At 41.3% G+C, this 16,772-nt stretch overlaps 2 protein-coding genes across 7 annotated transcripts in view; both read right to left on the reverse strand.

Annotated features, from left to right (window-relative positions):
• Positions 1–9,693, reverse strand: part of LOC107226613 (mannosyl-oligosaccharide alpha-1,2-mannosidase IA) — a 277,631-nt gene extending 267,938 nt beyond the window's left edge. The window contains exons 1-3 of one of the 2 annotated variants that reach the window (XM_046746418.1): positions 9,609–9,693; positions 7,630–8,409; positions 5,135–5,371 (exon numbers count right to left, since the gene is read on the reverse strand). In XM_046746418.1, coding sequence (XP_046602374.1) covers positions 5,135–5,371; positions 7,630–7,995 — 603 coding nt within the window. In that variant the 5' untranslated portion in view covers positions 7,996–8,409; positions 9,609–9,693. Of the gene's footprint in view, positions 1–5,134; positions 5,372–6,147; positions 6,382–7,629; positions 8,410–9,608 lie in introns of those variants that run through there. The other variant, XM_046746419.1, reaches the window with a different exon arrangement.
• Positions 9,694–11,075: 1,382 nt separating this feature from the next.
• LOC107226614 overlaps positions 11,076–16,772 on the reverse strand; it is a 66,200-nt gene continuing 60,503 nt past the window's right edge. For all 5 annotated transcript variants that reach the window (XM_046746413.1, XM_046746414.1, XM_046746416.1 and 2 more), the window contains 3 exons: positions 16,314–16,736; positions 15,923–16,223; positions 11,076–15,767 (listed from right to left, as the gene is read on the reverse strand). In XM_046746413.1, coding sequence (XP_046602369.1) covers positions 12,037–15,767; positions 15,923–16,223; positions 16,314–16,736 — 4,455 coding nt within the window. In that variant the 3' untranslated portion in view covers positions 11,076–12,036. The remainder of the gene's footprint in view (positions 15,768–15,922; positions 16,224–16,313; positions 16,737–16,772) is intronic.

Genomic DNA, 16,772 nt, shown 5'->3' on the forward strand with positions numbered 1-16,772 from the left:
GGAATTACGTGCAATGCCGCGGAACAGAGGTGAATCGGAAACGTCGACGTTACTTCCGATAAATTTCGTCTCATACACATGATTCGATCACCTTTTCACGGTGAGAAAATTTTAAACACGTACGCGACAGAGGTCTGAATTTTCACATGATTTTGTTTCGATTTATTCGTTTAAAAATTATAACATTTGGGGTTATAGATAATTATGGATAAACAAAAAAAAAAAAATTACGGTCATACAACCTTTTTATAAGCATGATAAAAATCACCTCTATCATACGCATATTGTTACAAAGGGTGAAATCACCCGTTTTCCTTTCCTTCTAATGATCTAGTAATCATCGTAGATAAAAGATGCATAAAGCATTCACGTGTTAAAATAAAAGTAAGGTTGCCGCACCGACCATCATTACACTGAGAGAAATTTTTAGTTTCAGTTACCGCTCAGTCCTTGACTGTTTTCATTATTTATTACAATCGAAAAATATAGTTCTAGGTACAAAATGAAAATTAGTCTTCTAGCTGTTACCGGAAAGTCTAGTATCCGTTACTATTCTTTCTCATTACGATCACTGTTAATATATTTTCTTGTAACTGTTGCGAAAATTTAATGCTTGTGCAACGATAAATTGACGTTGAAGCCTTATTCAACTAAAAAAGTAGAGTAAGCCGAACAAACTGATTTTGCGTTGCAATTAACAAAAAAGGATCGACAATGGCGCAGAATGGTTACGCGTACCTCGTTTTTCGTAATTTCAACAATATTTTAAACAGTTTTTTAACGATACCTGTTTTACTGAATTTTTTCAGTTACTATGACAAATGAAATTTTTCTCAGTGTATTGTAAAAACAGTCCGTTCCAGACTTTAAACTGTAAACACGCATTGCCATTAAAGCATTTCTCCTCATCTTATAATTTTCCTGCCTGTTTGTTCGCTTCATGAGCTCACGAACCTGTTCTATTTATTCTGTAACGCCCAGTCCGTTACAATATGTGTTATATATAATTCTCCCCGTAATCTAGAAGCTTCTATGCATAAATGTGTAGTGTTAAAGTACAAAAGAAAATGAATGAATTTGAACAACAATATTCAGAATAAAAAGTGAAGAAGAAGAAAAAAACGTCGTTTAACATCCGACGTGTTTCCCGTCAAATCGACAAAAGGTTAACGATCCGTCGAGGCGATTCAATTACTTAATCGCAATGTAAAAACGTAATCGACCGTTTGAAAATATGATATTAACGCCAAGTGTGCCGAAGCGGGCCCGTCGATATATACACGCTAGATTTATACACACACGTTTGTGTGCATAAAGGTTATATGCACACGCAAATATACAATATAGACACATGCATTTGTTGTATATCTACATATACTTGTATCAGGTAAATTGGTTTATGGTTATACTGTACGTTCGCCTCATCACGGTAAATTTTATACGCGTATAAAATCTACCACGAATCTGTACGCTGTGAATATGTATAACTTCACGCACACACGGACAAAATAATATCATGCAACCACGCTGGAATAATAATGAAGAACGTAACCTCTGAACTTTGTCTTGCGAAATTTAATATCAAATAAGAGATGATAAAACATGAAATACGAATGGAAGAAGTCTGCGTATATAATGAGCATTAAAATATAGTTCCGTTATCCTGTGGGATATACGATCCAAAGTAAATATTACGTTAGCATATTATAACATTATACAGAAACGAATTCGGCAATGAATGATATTGGAAAATTTTAAAAGTCGATTTTGATTTTATAATCAACTATTATTCACCTGAAAATTTTATTTCTATTCTTTTGTACTTCTTATTCTATTTCCTACAGAATTTGGAATCAATTAGACTGGACCGAAAACATCCGTGACAGCAGAATGTCACAATTTAACCTTTCGCGGTTGCACTTATTTGTCGTCCCATAAGAAATGCATGGTTGCTGGGGTCAAATACGACCAAGTGTGACCGCGAAGAGATGAGAAGATCACATAATAAAAAGTTGATTTACATTAAAAGGAGTTTTTTTCGTCTTGTTGCTGTTTACAGAAATATTCACGTGAAAATAACGTGAAAATCATTACTAGGAAAAACAACCCGAACCTAGCAATTGATAAAATTCGAGAGGTACAATTGTTTTTAAGGATTTGAAAAAAGAAAATTCGAGGATTTGGCTGCTCTGCCGAGAGCAGCAGAGGGTCGAAACCTGCAGCGAAGCACAGCAGCAGCAGCAGCAATAAGCTACATGATATATTTGGCACATGTCGCGTTCAGACGACATTTGTGACTTTTGCCAACAACCCCGTGGAGCAACCAACCAACATACGCAGCTGTGCACAGCGGCGGTAGGGCAAAGTCTTACCATGACATTGTAACGGTTAATCCGAAAATTTAATACTTACAATAAAATATCTCGTCTCTGCTCGTAGCCATAATATATTATGCCGTTACACGCCACATACCACGGAATTTCATTTTCAGCAGCGAGAAAGTACGAGAGAAGAGATAAAGGAGGCGCTTGAAAGAGAGGAAAACGTGCGGGGAACGGGCAAAGCGATAAGAGGAGAAGAAAGGAAGAAGGAAGACAAACGCAAGAGGAATAACGACAAATTGATCCATTATTCCGCCTTTGCGAAGGTGTACCAAGGCTGCTGGATCGGCATGCAAGCCGGGTGGTACGTAGGTTTCAATCGCAAAATCGACACTGGGGAAATGTATTTTCTTTCAATTTAACCTCCCTTTTCATACTGCTCGTCTGGCTCACGAAATGTTGCAGTATAGGTATATAACGATACGCAGATTTGCGTCCCGTATCTCGCGGATCTTCTTCTCTGTCTTCACTTCCAAATCAGCGTGCCTTTGCAGATATTATCGTTCCATTGCAATGTTGTCAATATTGTTACAATAGTCAAAATGATACGATCGGTAAAATGCTCGCATAACAGTTGAATGAAAACAAATTACGGAATATTCTAACTCAACCACGTTGAAGTTAGTTAAGTTTACGAAAACGTAATAAAACATAATGGAATAAATCGTTATACCGTTTTGGAACGACTTCCGACGAGTTGGATTTTCAAACTACGAACATGTTTTCTTTGTTATAATTGACTAGGTGAATTTCAGACCATCCTAGGGTTGCTGAGTAACGATTCTCACAAGCATGGATCGTTTAGGAACCGATACCAACTTCAACCTCATCTCTCTCATTGGTAGAAAATGATGATTTTTGTCCGTTGTAATACACCCGCTTGAAATCTAATATTCTGTATTACATATAAATCCGCTTATCAGAGATGTAAAACTTCGCAGATGATCATTGAATTCGGTAAGAAGATGCGCCACGTCGCTGGGTAGCCACCGCAAAGTACCTGCCGGTTTTCGTAATGAGAAATTCTGTCAAGTTCAACGACCCGTGATGGACCACACCAAAAGTTCCGCGCATTGTATAATACGTGTATAATATGTGTACGCACGTGTATCCACGAGGTCGGAACACGTACTGGGATATTATATCACCGAATATTTATCGAGAGACTTTCGAACCAACGAACGGAAAGATAAGAAGGAATGAACGTCGATGTCTAACAGCCACGCGATGTCCAAGTTAAAACAACGTCGTCTAATAGACGGTATAAGCGTTTCACTCAAGAGACTCCGCCTTGGAAAACAAATATTTGATACTTTCAGGCGACAACAAATATGCCTACATCATCGCGTCTCTTCCTGCGTCCTTGCCTTGTAATGTTCCTTTTTTTAATTGCTTTCAGGTTCCTTACGTCGCAATTACCATCGGACGGAATTACATAATACTCGACAATGCGATGAAACAAGTTCACGTGTAATTTTAAATATTTAACGAGGCTGATGTTGGTAACGTTAACGTAACGAAATATCAGAGAAAAAATCGTTACTGTGCAATATCCGAATGACTTTCAAGGCGTTGGCTTTCAAAAATATGAGTATGTTTTGTCTGTCGTGATTTATCGAATTTCAGACGGTATTAAAGTTGCGATGTAGCTATTTTTCCTAAACATTCATTGTTACAGTAACGTTACCAACTTCACTCTCATCAAATTTATTACTAAACTCATATTCAATACGTTTCTTCTACGCGATATTTCTTCTAATTCAATTAATTTTGGTCTGTACAAGTCCTACAAGCCCTTCTGCATTTTGCGGATGGTAATTTTGTTCCTTTCCGAACTTTGATCGTCGACAACTAATTTCTTCGGTTTTGCGGCTGTTCGAAGTATCAGCAGCTCTCAATTTTTAATTTCGGTACTTTCATTTTTCTGTATCTTCACATTCTGTGCTCTGGTCATTCGGAATGCCGATTGTTCAGAAAATACTTTTTCAGATAAGAGAGCTTCCGGTTAAATAAACTTTCGGGAAAACGGTTATTCTATTGGGTGATTTGTCGAAAATCCCAACTTCGGTGCGCTGATCATTCGATGCTTTGGAATTTTTATCTTGAAAATTTCAGTTTTTCGACCGGTTGACTTTTGATCTTTCGGGATTTTGACCCCCACACTTATTTGATTCACTAAATTTCCCGTTTAATGCGTTTGATATCAATCTGCGTAGTTTTGAATTCTTTCGGTTTTCGAATCTGCATAAGTACCTAATTGGACCATCCGACTCGGAGAAATTTGTGATCCCAGATATCTTGACAAAACCTTTCGTTTGTCGATCATCTAGTTTACGAAACATTCGAGTTTTCAATTTTTGTCAATGAAAAAAAAATTTTGAAACATCTCGAGAACCCGAACGGATGAACTAAAAATTTATAAAAACTTAAAACTCGATTATTTCGAGAGCTGATACTACACCAAAAAAGGATCAGAAATTTCTCTGATTACTGAATAGCCACTCGTTTTTCAAGATTTTATTAAATAAAATAAAATAAAATATTTTTCTAAAAAACAAAAACAAATTCCTCAAGTATCACTCAAAGTTGACCTGAAAAATTGGCTTTGCGCAAAGTTGTATTTACCATAAAAAAAATATCATCGTTTTTCGTAAGTAAGAGAGAGAGAAAAAAGCGTTTAAATACATCCCTACAAGATATAATACATGAGATGGGGGAAGAAATGATCGTGCAGAAAGACTCGATGATCTTACCTCTTTAACTTTCTCGCGTCGCTGCCGGGTTGCAGGATCCTTGTCTTCGCCACCGACGACGACTGGTAGCTTATCGGCTGGTCCAGGAGGCACAGTTTCCAGGAGAGGATCTTCCACTCGACGATTTGTCCCCGGTATTAACGGCGAAGCACTACTAGTCACATACGCACGAGATTCACCGCCGATATCAGGTTTTTCCAGAGTTTTTTGGTGCTGATACTCCTCGTTTATTTTTGCCTACACAACATTCGTCAGTATCGGGGAAGATTTAAGTAACAAAAAAGAAAGAAAATAAGAAAAACGCGAAAAAACCGTGACTCAAGCCGTTTAATTTCTTACATGTAACGGATTTTAGGCAAGAAAAACTATTTAAAATCTCCTAAATTATTTGTTCCCGATAAAAAAAAAATGTATTTATGATTAATCGTTGCATATGACGATAATCCTACAGTCAAATTTTGAATTCAACTTCATAACCGGTTGTATACGTATAATAACAAGTGTAGCTGTTCAAACGTATCGGCACTTATTACAAATATACGTAAAATAATCGCACACCTTAAATCCGGCCTCGTCGCTATGTTCGCTCAATTTGCCAAAAGTATTTTAAGCCGACATACGATAATTATGCTTGAATCGACATGATCTGCTTTGATTACACAGTGCGTGACTCTTTTTCATCTCGACAAGTGAACGCATAGGTACTTGTAAGACTGAATCACATTTCTGATTCTCTAAATATCGTCGACTTTCATTCGTACGAAAATAAACGCGTTGTGTCATATGAAAATCAGTAAAAAGTATCAAACCGTGAATGGAAACCACTGAAGGAATAAATTGGTAAAAATTGAAATGCAATAGATGAAACCAATCAAGATTCCTCGTAAATCACGAGGTACAAATTGAAAATATTCATGGTTCAGGTAACCCGCACGACAGATAACAACAGGGGACGAATACTAACCGATGGTGAATGAAACAGGTTTAGTAAATATTGTACACATAGTCCAAACCTCGAGATCACTTTCGACTGCTGAAGATCGATATCGAAGTCGCAAATTCAACACAAACATCTGCGAAATACAGAACACCACGGCGAGTCACGTGAGGGTCACGGATCAGACCCGTAAATAACCAGTACATTCGATCCTTAATTACCGACTATTATAACAGCCACGAGATTGAAGTTGTCAACGTTATCTTCTCGAAACGTTGAAAAGAAGTTCGTTACTTTCAAGTTTCCAATGCGTTTAACGAAACTGAGATTTCAAAATAACAGTGTGTCTTATTTCATTACGGTTTGCTTCATTTCCGACATTTCTAGATACGCGAAATAACAATTTTTACCGAATGTCCCGGCTTTTAGACGCGAAAGTTTCGGCCCCGAACCGACGACCGACAAGCAGGAATAACTTCGTCCAACGAACGGGACGCAACACGTAAACCTCGTCCTGCTGCGTCATACGTATCTATGATACACACATACATGTAGGACATGCATAGAGACTTTCGTCGATGCCAGATACGTATGTACGTGTTGCTTGCTCCACCGCACGATTGCAGCCAGCTCGCAGTCCACGGGACAAAACTGTAGCACGTGTTTACCCACCCGAGTAAACAAAAAGGCGTGCGCGTCCCGCTACCAACTTCACTGCGAGGCTCGATCGCTGGCTTTCAATGTTATTGATGTTATCATGCTTCTTGTTTACGATTATCTGTGAGAGATGGTCGATGACGTATCTCGGTAGAATGCGAATCCATGGTGAAATCGATACACATCGTGGCTTGTACCGCGAGAACGAGTTAACCCTAAAATACTTGCGGTGCTTGACAAGACGACTCGTCGTTCGACACAACCGCCTAAAGTCAAACACGGACGATTTGTCAATTCGGCGTTACGACCTTAGAGCATATATAACGTAATGCTCTAAGGTTACGACACATTCCCACGTCCGCTTGCGTGACTTGTCCACGTCGAATAACCGTATATTCATATCGGCACGTTCGTCCGACTCGCGGTGTGATGTCAGTGAACGAGTTTGAATAGCTCGAAAGAATCTCTCTTTCTTTCGCCGTTCTATAGAAGATTCTCGGAGTTTTAGGTATCGCGTCGGATCGTCGAATAACTAGTTGAAAAAAAAACATGAGACTGAAGTTAATAACGTTAACGGAATAAAACATTCGGGCTAAAGTTCACTGCTCAGAAATGACGCAATGATTTTGAAGTACACAGTCAAGTTTAACAAAATATAAACATGTTTTACCCTGATTGTGCTCTACTGCATTTCAAATATTCCTGATATTGCGGAGTAACGATATAAATTTACAAAACGTGAATCATCGCTATAACGTTGCCAACTTCAGCCTAACAAACAAACGAGGGTCTTGAACCCGTTCGATTCTCGAACTTTGAAATCTGAAAGGGAAGGGGGCGGGGGGGGGGGACGGCTTGAGCCACGGTTTCCGCGTTTCAGCGTCGAGTCGTCGGTCTTCACCTGGAGCTTTTCCTTATCCTCGATAACGTGGATGTCGAGACGTCCGGGTTCAGCGTGTTTGACGATGGGAATAGCGTTTGGATGCGAGGATTCGTCGGCGTGCGGTGGAGCCGGAATGAGGAGCTCCGGTCCGGCCTTCTGCATGTGCTGGTACACCTTGTAGACGCTGTTGACGGCGGCGCCGCCGGTCCCGTTCCGGAAGTCCGGGAGGAAGAAGAATGCGCCAAAGCACACGACCCCAAACGTCAAAAACACGAGCAGTATCAGGTACTTTTCCCGCGGTCTGAAGGAGCGCCGGGTGAAGGAGAGAACCGGCACGCCGTTAACGAACCGCTGGTAGGTGGGCAGCGACCCGGAGACCGTCATCGCGCAAACCTCGTGCCCCGATATCGAACCTCACTCAACGCACCACTCGCGATTTCACCTCCGGCGACAAAACACCACCCCGTGTGTTGTCAACTCTATCCGTCACACGCCATTACGGCACACTCGAGCACCACCTGTCCGTCAAAATCCAAGACTTTTCGTCCTCGCGCGACGCCCGCGGAAATCTCCTGAACTTTCTTTCGCGCTACGTTCTGGGATCCGCGCGTGCATGTGCTGCCACCCCTCGATCGATCCCGGAGGTCCTCTGGCGCGCAATTTACGGAGTGTCAACAACCAGCGCAGGAATCGGAAGGGCGGATCTTCTCGCGCGCTCTCAGACGACACAGCTGCACGAGCCGGCAACCTGTATCCTCGAATGGTAAGTTGGCGCTTGCAGAACGTTGCGACTTCTACCTATTCAACGGGATGAAATTTTTCCTACTGATTACAAAATGTGATTTTTATTGCTTTGTTGCTTTGTATTAAGCAATTAACCAATTCCATTCGTGGGCTTTATTGCTTTGCATCAACCAATGGAAGACTCATCCGACTCTAACTGGCTGCTTACTTCGTATCAATAATTTTTGTTTGGCTTTTTTGGAATTCCGATATACTATTCCAGGCTGAGGGATCTCATTTTGTTTTGCTTTTCTTCGGTGTGGAAATATCTGTCGTATGTGTGATAATTTTGTTTTGATCCGGAAAGTTTGGTGACGATGTTAGTCGTGGTATGTCAGCGGATTAAGGTCATATCGTGAGTAGAGTCAAGTTAGAAACGTTGCAAAAGAAAACTATTATGAAATAATGAACGTTATAACGTGCAACAGATATTGACTACTTTTAAAATTAAGCAAGAAGATGTCGCGTTTACATGAAAAAAAAAATACAATTCTATTGTAAAATGCTCAACTATTGAGATATTTTTAATTAAAAGATTTCAATTGCACAACACTAGAGCTTAATTTGTATTTTCTCTTCTACTTAACAAAGGTCGAAATTTTTTAGAGATTTTAAAAGCATTAATTTTTCACTCAGCAACAAAGTGACGCGAAAAGTGTGAACAGAGAACTCGCTTTTTTCAAACCTTTCTGTAAATGCAACCGTTAAATATTTATGGCATCTTTGGCAGTAATTTTTCAACTATTACGTATTACAAATTCAGAAATTCTTCGCATGATTAAGCTGCTAGTGTTGTTCTGCTAATGTTCAATTCATCGAAGTTTGGATCCTTCATCTATTTCAATTTGGCATGTGATATATGAAATTTTATTTACAAATTTAAATACTCCCAAAACTTTGTTTTGAACCATAAAATCTAGCATCAGTTTTCAACTAGATAGAGCTTGGCATCGTTTGACAATTAATGATAAATATTTTAAATTAGACAGATATCTCAATGAGTCGGTAATCGATTCCTGAAATGTATCGATTGAAATTAAAGCAAGCAACATTGATTCGAAACACCTATCGACTAATAATAATTAACGAATTAAAAATCAATCAACAACGATAAATGCGATAGCTTTGTACACGAGTCACAGCGAAGGAATTAACATTCAGCTAACGATTAACAAGCCCTTATCACGAGTTTATAGCCTGATTATAACAGTTACCTGCACCAACTCACAGTCTAGACGTCCGTTCAGTTTGTTTTCACAAACGTGACTGATGCTACCCAGCTCGATCGCCAGATACACCGACCTGAGCGAGCTCTGTCGTGTTTACAATCAAAGCATGGTGCTATATTACGAGAACGTCACCGTTATCGAAATTATCGGAATAACTGCGAAAATATTACGATTTCGAAGTCGAAAATGCCATTAAGCTAGGTCGTAAAGATTGTTTCTTCGCAAAGTAGTAAACGTTGCGATTTTACCTCGGTGTACCTTATCAATAAGTGCACGACGCGTATATTACCCAACGTCTTATGCAATATGGCAAGTGTTATGTCAACCGGTGATTATATCGACGTATGATTTGTTATTGTCAAAACAATTTATTTTTTGCGCAGTTGCAAATACATGAAACATTCACCATCAGTTTAGTCATTTTTTACTGAACTCTATGACATATTAATCTTAATTTGACGCATTTTGCAAATAAGTACTACACTTGGAAGTAGTTCAGAATCATATCAAACATCTCCCGTTGATCGTGAGTAAAAAAAGTTGTTTTCTCTTCGTGCTCAAAACATCCGTTTCAATCATAATAAAAATATAAAATTTACTGCATTACAAAGATCAGCAGAGATCAAAAAATTTTTTTCCAGATCTACGCAATCCAAGTTATATGAAGTTTAAACAAAACATTCTGCTCCTGAGAGGAAAATGATAAAAAAATCTAACTAATTTCACAGAATCTATCTTCACCAAGTACCGAAGTGTAGCCATGAGCAATATCTGAGAGGTGCCGGAAAAAAGTGGCTAAGCTGACATACCTGTAAGAGCTGCACTTGCATTTTAATCTGTAGGATATCATTTTTGAGTAAAATATGATCACATATATCGTGCGACAGTTTGAAGGAATTATTTTTACACAGTTTAAAAATATAAATGAGAAAACTATCAGCTCAAAACGCACGGCAATAATTGAAGAGTTTTAAAAAAAAATGCTTGGAGTGTATAATTTTTTACGCCTGAAAAACTTATCTCCACAACAGAGATAAAGCAAGCAAGTACTAAACGTATGAAAATTTATGAGAATTGCGATATCTTGTAATAAAAATCTTTGTATGTTCTACCGAAGAGGATTGTTTGAAAGAGGCTTCTTACGACCATAGATAATCAAATTCTTAGAGCTATGAACAAAACAAAAACACTGAAATGTGTCCCAGCAATTAATTCAATTGTTTCATCGTGCATAAAATTTATCATCGTCAACTACATTTGGCACGATTACTTCAAAAATACAAATAGAATTGGCAGTAATAAAAGAAAGATCCGAAACTTTTATTTCAAGTAGTAATTTATTAACGTAAAACTGAATGGAAATATAAAAGTATTTTTAAAACAAAATACTGACGTACAAAAAAAAAAGAATAATCATAATAATGATAATAATAATAATAATAATGGTATATGTAAAATAAGAAATTTGTACATTTATGTAGCACGTGGATAATACATATGTAACTTGTAACACGTAATAATGTCTATGTGTATATATATATATATATGTATGCTCAACTTGACATACTTCTTCAGAGATCATATTCCTGCAGCTACTTTGCATTCACCTACATTACATATATAATCATATATGCTTTTGATATAATCTCCAATAATAATAACCTTAACTTAACACAGTGTACTACATAGCTTGGCTAGTATCACAATTCTGACATTCCTATAGCTCCTGGGTATATTTAATATATATATATATATATATATATATATATATATATATATATATAATATACATATGAAAATATTCGTATAAAATATAAACGCACGACAACTATGCTTAACTTAAGTATAATATACCTTCAACTCAAAGGTTATAACGATAACAACTAATTTGTAAGTAATTGAAAACAATTCGACACAGACAAAAATGATCTATAATTTTGTACAGAATTAAGAGAAAAAAGGACATCGAAGCACTAGGTCATTAAAAAAAGAATTAGTTACCGTCAAGATTCAAGTCAATGGGCTTTTACAACTAACGGTCGTAAACGAATCATAATATAACAATTAACATCTCTATATGAGTAAAAATGTACATACTAAACCTATACGTAAGTACAGAAATGAAGAAAAGCAATTATTACCATTTGATATTTGCAAAACCGATGGTAATCACTATAGCCAATACTGCGTTTAGTATATCGATGATCAACCATAGGTGTGATTTTTTTTTCTTTCACACCCATCGTACTTAAACACTATATAATATATAAGTTTAAATTAAAATATAACGATAACTGTTCGCTGTAACAACAAAGGATTCAACTAAATACAGAGAGCTTAAAACTGCGGACCATAGACGCGAAAATACCTTACAAATTTTTAAATTTATCCGGACCATCATCTTACGAAAATTCTAAGACTTTGGCCGGAATCTCGACATGTAAAAATCGCAGTCCGTGCAATAAATTGCAGGTTCAACGACGTGCTTCTTTCGACATAAGTGGCAATGTGTTGTTCGAGGCACAGCTGTCACTGGTGAAGTTTTCTGTACGGAAGACGAATTTTGGTTGACCGCACCTCCCTTAGTGCCGGCTTGGAAGTGCACTTGTTTCGTTTGCTTGGGTGCCGGCGGATGCTGATACGTCGGATACTTCATGTTCGACTGTATCTGACCATTTTGTATGGGATTCGGATAGGTTTGATTCGGAGCAAGAATATTCTGCTGCTCATTTTTCTGCGGTTGTCGTTGGTAGGTGTTTTCTATTCTTCCTTGATAATTTTGCCCGTTAGACTGCTGTTGCTGCTGTTGTTGTTGAAAAGGAGCGGTCGGATTCGGGGGCGGCTGGTACTGGGGTAGCAGCTGATTAGCTCTGTTCTGCTGAGGATAACCCTGATAGGAACTGACTGGGTACTGACTTTGCGGTGACGAAGAATTGTTGTACTGCTGATAAGGATTCGTTGACTGGTTCGACGGGTAGCAGACCATCTGTTGACCGTGGGGAACAGTCACTGGACTGACATTGTGCTGTTGAATCCTTTGATTCATATTACCCGATTGCTGCTGCTGAGCCGAATACTGTTTGTTCACTTGGTTGTGCTGCTGTTCCAGCTGATAATAGTTTCCTTGGAAGCCGTTCTTCTGCTGGTTCGCAGCGTTCATTATCTTCTGACCCACCGTACCATTCTGGGGGTATTGGTTGTGTACTTGCGTCGGAAACGGACTCGCCGGCTTCTGCATTTGCGAAACTGGGATTCCCTGATTCCTGGGATGAGCCGTCTGCGTTTGCGTGTAGCCCTGGATATGCGCAGAGTGTCCGTTCTGAGGATAACGAATTTGCTGGGGATACTGCTGGGTATACGAAGTCAGAGTTTTCGACAGGTTCTGATTCCCGACAGGGTACGCTTCCCGTACGACATCCTGCCCCTCGTTGTAAGAATTGTAAGCCTTCTTTCCGTCCTGCGGAGGGCCATTTGGCATTTCGTTCGAATTCTGTCGTCCAAACGTCGGTCTTATCGTGTCGGCCATTGGATTAATGCTCCTTAACTGGTCCTGGTACGGCGTGGCTGGAATGCTGTCCGCTTCGCTCTTCAGCGGTAGAGTATGCTGCTGAAATTTAGGAGCCGTATTTTCTCTGTTCAATTCAGCCTCCTGGAGGTTTCGAATTTCCCGGAGAACCAGAGCTGTCTCGGGCTTGTTGAGGGCCGATCTGAGGACCCGTTCCAAGATTGGATTCGGGATGTAAGAGTCCTTTTCGTCATCCTCGGCAGTCGCGACCAGAACGACCTGATCGCAGAAAGAGACACTCTTCTTCTTACCGATCCTGCGTTTTGTCTTCCTCGGCATAATATCTTCCTCTATCGGGAGTATAGTTGTGTTCTGAATTGTGTTCTGCATCGCAACCTCACTTATGTCATCCTCTGGATAATCAACTGGAAGTCCGTTTTCGTGGGGTAGGAATAACGACATGGACAATATTGCCGCGTTCAAACCGCTCTCCGACTGACTTGTGGGAGCGCTAACCGGCGCCGGTGCCGTAGAGATAAACGTGCTCTGGCTGGAGCTCGATTCGAAGCTGGAGTTCAGGACCGACTGGCTCGACTGGTTATCGGATTTTGTAAACGCGGCAAGATTTTCCGTCGACAATTTTAGTGGCTCAGAAGGTGGAACGTCCTGAGTCACGTCGGTCCCGGGTAACGTTGATGTTGTTTTGCTCGGTTTTTGGTCAACTTCAGGTTTGGCAGGCGGCTGTTGTTTGATCTGCTCAAACCTAGCTGCCATGTCTTTAACTGACGACGAAACTGTGACCAGCCTCGCACTGTCCGTCACATCTCTGCTTTGTTCGTGAGTCTGTCCAAGAGTGTTCATCATCAGGTCGCTCGTTCTCCTAGCAATTGTCGATCCCTGTGTTTGGGGCACCGAGGGCGCCCTGGTCTTGGGCATATCCTGATTGTGCGATGCCATTTGGTCAACAGGGCTCTGCTTCTTCATCCTTCTTTCGGCCTGCTTCGCTTGTAATTCACGCAGCCACGTTTCTCCGGACGTTTTATCGTCTTCGTCCTGTTCCTTGCCGTCAACATCGCCCGTGATCAGCATCTGCTCCCTCTTTAACTGCAGCTGAGCAAGCAGACTGCTAATCTGTTGAGCCTCGAGCTGCTGTGATGTTTGCTGCTGCTGCTGAGAAACTACGGATCCCATTTGCGCGGGTGGATTGGCGTCAATAGGAGGTGGGGGAGGAGGGAAATCTTCACTGGGTTGTCGGGAGTGAGAGACGGATTGTATGCAAGGATAGGGAGGTGGAGGAAACTCTTCACTGGGTTGTCTGGAGTGAGAAACGTTGGAGTTTTCCGGATAAGGTGGTAAGGAGTCGGGCTGGGACTGATGCTTGACGGGACTCTGTTCGCTGTGAACATCTGCTCGAGTGACGACGAACGTTGGCTCGTACAGAATGCCGTTTGCATACTGGACAACGTCGTCCTGGATCCTTGGCTTGCCGTTGAAGTTGGAAACGATCGGTTGTTCCTGGTTGTAGGACGGAAGAAATTGCAGAGAGTGGGGCTCCATGGAATAATCGGCGTAGTTGGTAACGCGCCCAGACTGCGAGACGAGGTTCGCCTGGTTGGCGTGATTCCAAAACGCGTTATTATTCTGACTCTGCGAAGAGTTACCGACGTTGTCGTCCGACAACGGATACATCGAGTTCTCAGTCTGAAGTCCACCACCGACTTCACCTTGACACTTAGACTTGCTAAGTTGGGAAGTTGTTCTCAGTGGTGGCGGCGGGGGTACCTTTGCCGCGTGCAACACCTTCCCGGCGTTACCGTGGAAGCTTTTTCTCATCAGGCGGCTCCTCTCGAGGTTAGGGTTCCCGGTATTATTGTTATTACTGGTATTGTTATTATTGTTGTTACCCGCAAATTCCAAGTGACCTTCGGAGAGATACCCACTCAGTGATTGACTGACTTCGTTACCTTTAAGACCGAGGCTAGAATCATCTACGGACTGCTTAGGCAGAGTATTGCAAGAGGGCTCAACGCTCACTGGTGGTTGTCCATCTTGTCCCTCCCTCAGATCGGGCATGCTTCGATTTTTCCTCTTTATTAGTCCACCCATCAGAAGCTTTCGTCGTATCTTGTGCTGCTTCTTTCCTTGCTTTTGTTCCGCAGGTAGAGTACCGTTCGTCTGCGATATCTTCGTTGGATTAGCGTCATTCTCCTTCGGTTTCTCCGCCATCTTTCCATTTTTCACTGTTGGCGAAGCTTTTATCGGTGCTATGGAGAAGTCTTTCGTGGAGTTCTTGTTCCTTTCTTCACTGCGCGCCCGTTTCTTGTCCTTCTTATCCTCGTCACACCGCTTTACCCTACCAAACAGCCCAGTTCGCTGAGTCGGTCGATCGTACAGCATGTACTCTTCGTCCTCCACCACATTCACCGCCGTAGCCTTACTTCGCAAGGTTTTCTTCTTTGGCAGTGTTGCGTATATCTGGATACTCTTCACAGACGACGGCTTGTCGACAACTGCTGCAGCGTTTACCAGTAACTCTCGACTGTTCTGACGCGAGTGATTACCCTTGTCACGCGAGCTTTGCCTCGAATGTTGACTGGATTTACTGTTCTCACGGGAGTGTCTGCCCTCCGTCGCACCCTCTGTGGAACAGAAATTTAGTAAGTAACCAAAGAAAATCTAAATAAATTCAACGGAGCAAACATGAAAGAGAAAGATGGACGTATTAGGAGATTCAACAAAGTGCCTTGCGCCACGTTTCTTCCTATCTACGAATAGATCGATGCAACTATCTCACCTTCTTTCTCTCCGTTAGCAATGGCTTGTTCTTGGAGTATCCTTCTATGCAGACTGCGAGCCCTCATCACGCACGTGTTGTGCTTCATCATGGCTATGGTCATAGTGTGTGGATTATTGTATGGCGCATCCATCGCTGCTCTCGCTTTACTGCTGGCAGCATTGCAAAGCGCAACGGCCGTTCCAAGATCCCCAGCATCTTCAGCCGCTCGTGATTTGTCGAGAAGAGCATCGGTCTCCTTGCAGAGACGCTCGCAGTCGTCTCCGGACGATGGCTGATAACCTTCGGGTATTTGCGCAAGCTGGAAGAAGCACGAAATTGAATATCGTAATACAGTCAACCGAAGCTGGTAATCGACATTCTCCCGTGTTTCCAGATTCTTAAACTCTACCTGCAAATTGTGCTTCAACCCCTGCTGAAGCGGAAGACTATCGGTGGAGGAAAGGGAGTAGGAATCGTATCCAGCATCGTAGTGTCCGCTACTGCTGCTAGACAGTTCACCAGATTTGCTTGTCGGACTTTTAGGAACCCCGGAGTTTCTCTGCATCTTGTTAACGATGTAAAGATAAGGGTTGTCCATCGTTGTCGAGGAGCTTGAGGAAGCGCTGTTACGATCACCGGACCAATTGCCCGAATCCCGCCTTCGGGGCACGTTCAAATGATCTGGAATGCTTATTCCGTCCTGCGGCGTTGATCCGGCGCTCAGGCTCCTCGTCAGCTGCATTTGCTGCTTCTTCTGCTGCTGCATCACATTCTCCACCGCGCGTCGACTTATGTACTTGGACTCCACCTCGCCATCAACGGCGTCTACTCCCTGGAAAACAAAATGCACATCGGTCAGAGTTGTTCC

Source organism: Neodiprion lecontei, chromosome 1, assembly GCF_021901455.1.
Source record: "Neodiprion lecontei isolate iyNeoLeco1 chromosome 1, iyNeoLeco1.1, whole genome shotgun sequence".
Classification (NCBI taxonomy): Eukaryota; Metazoa; Arthropoda; class Insecta; order Hymenoptera; family Diprionidae; genus Neodiprion; species Neodiprion lecontei.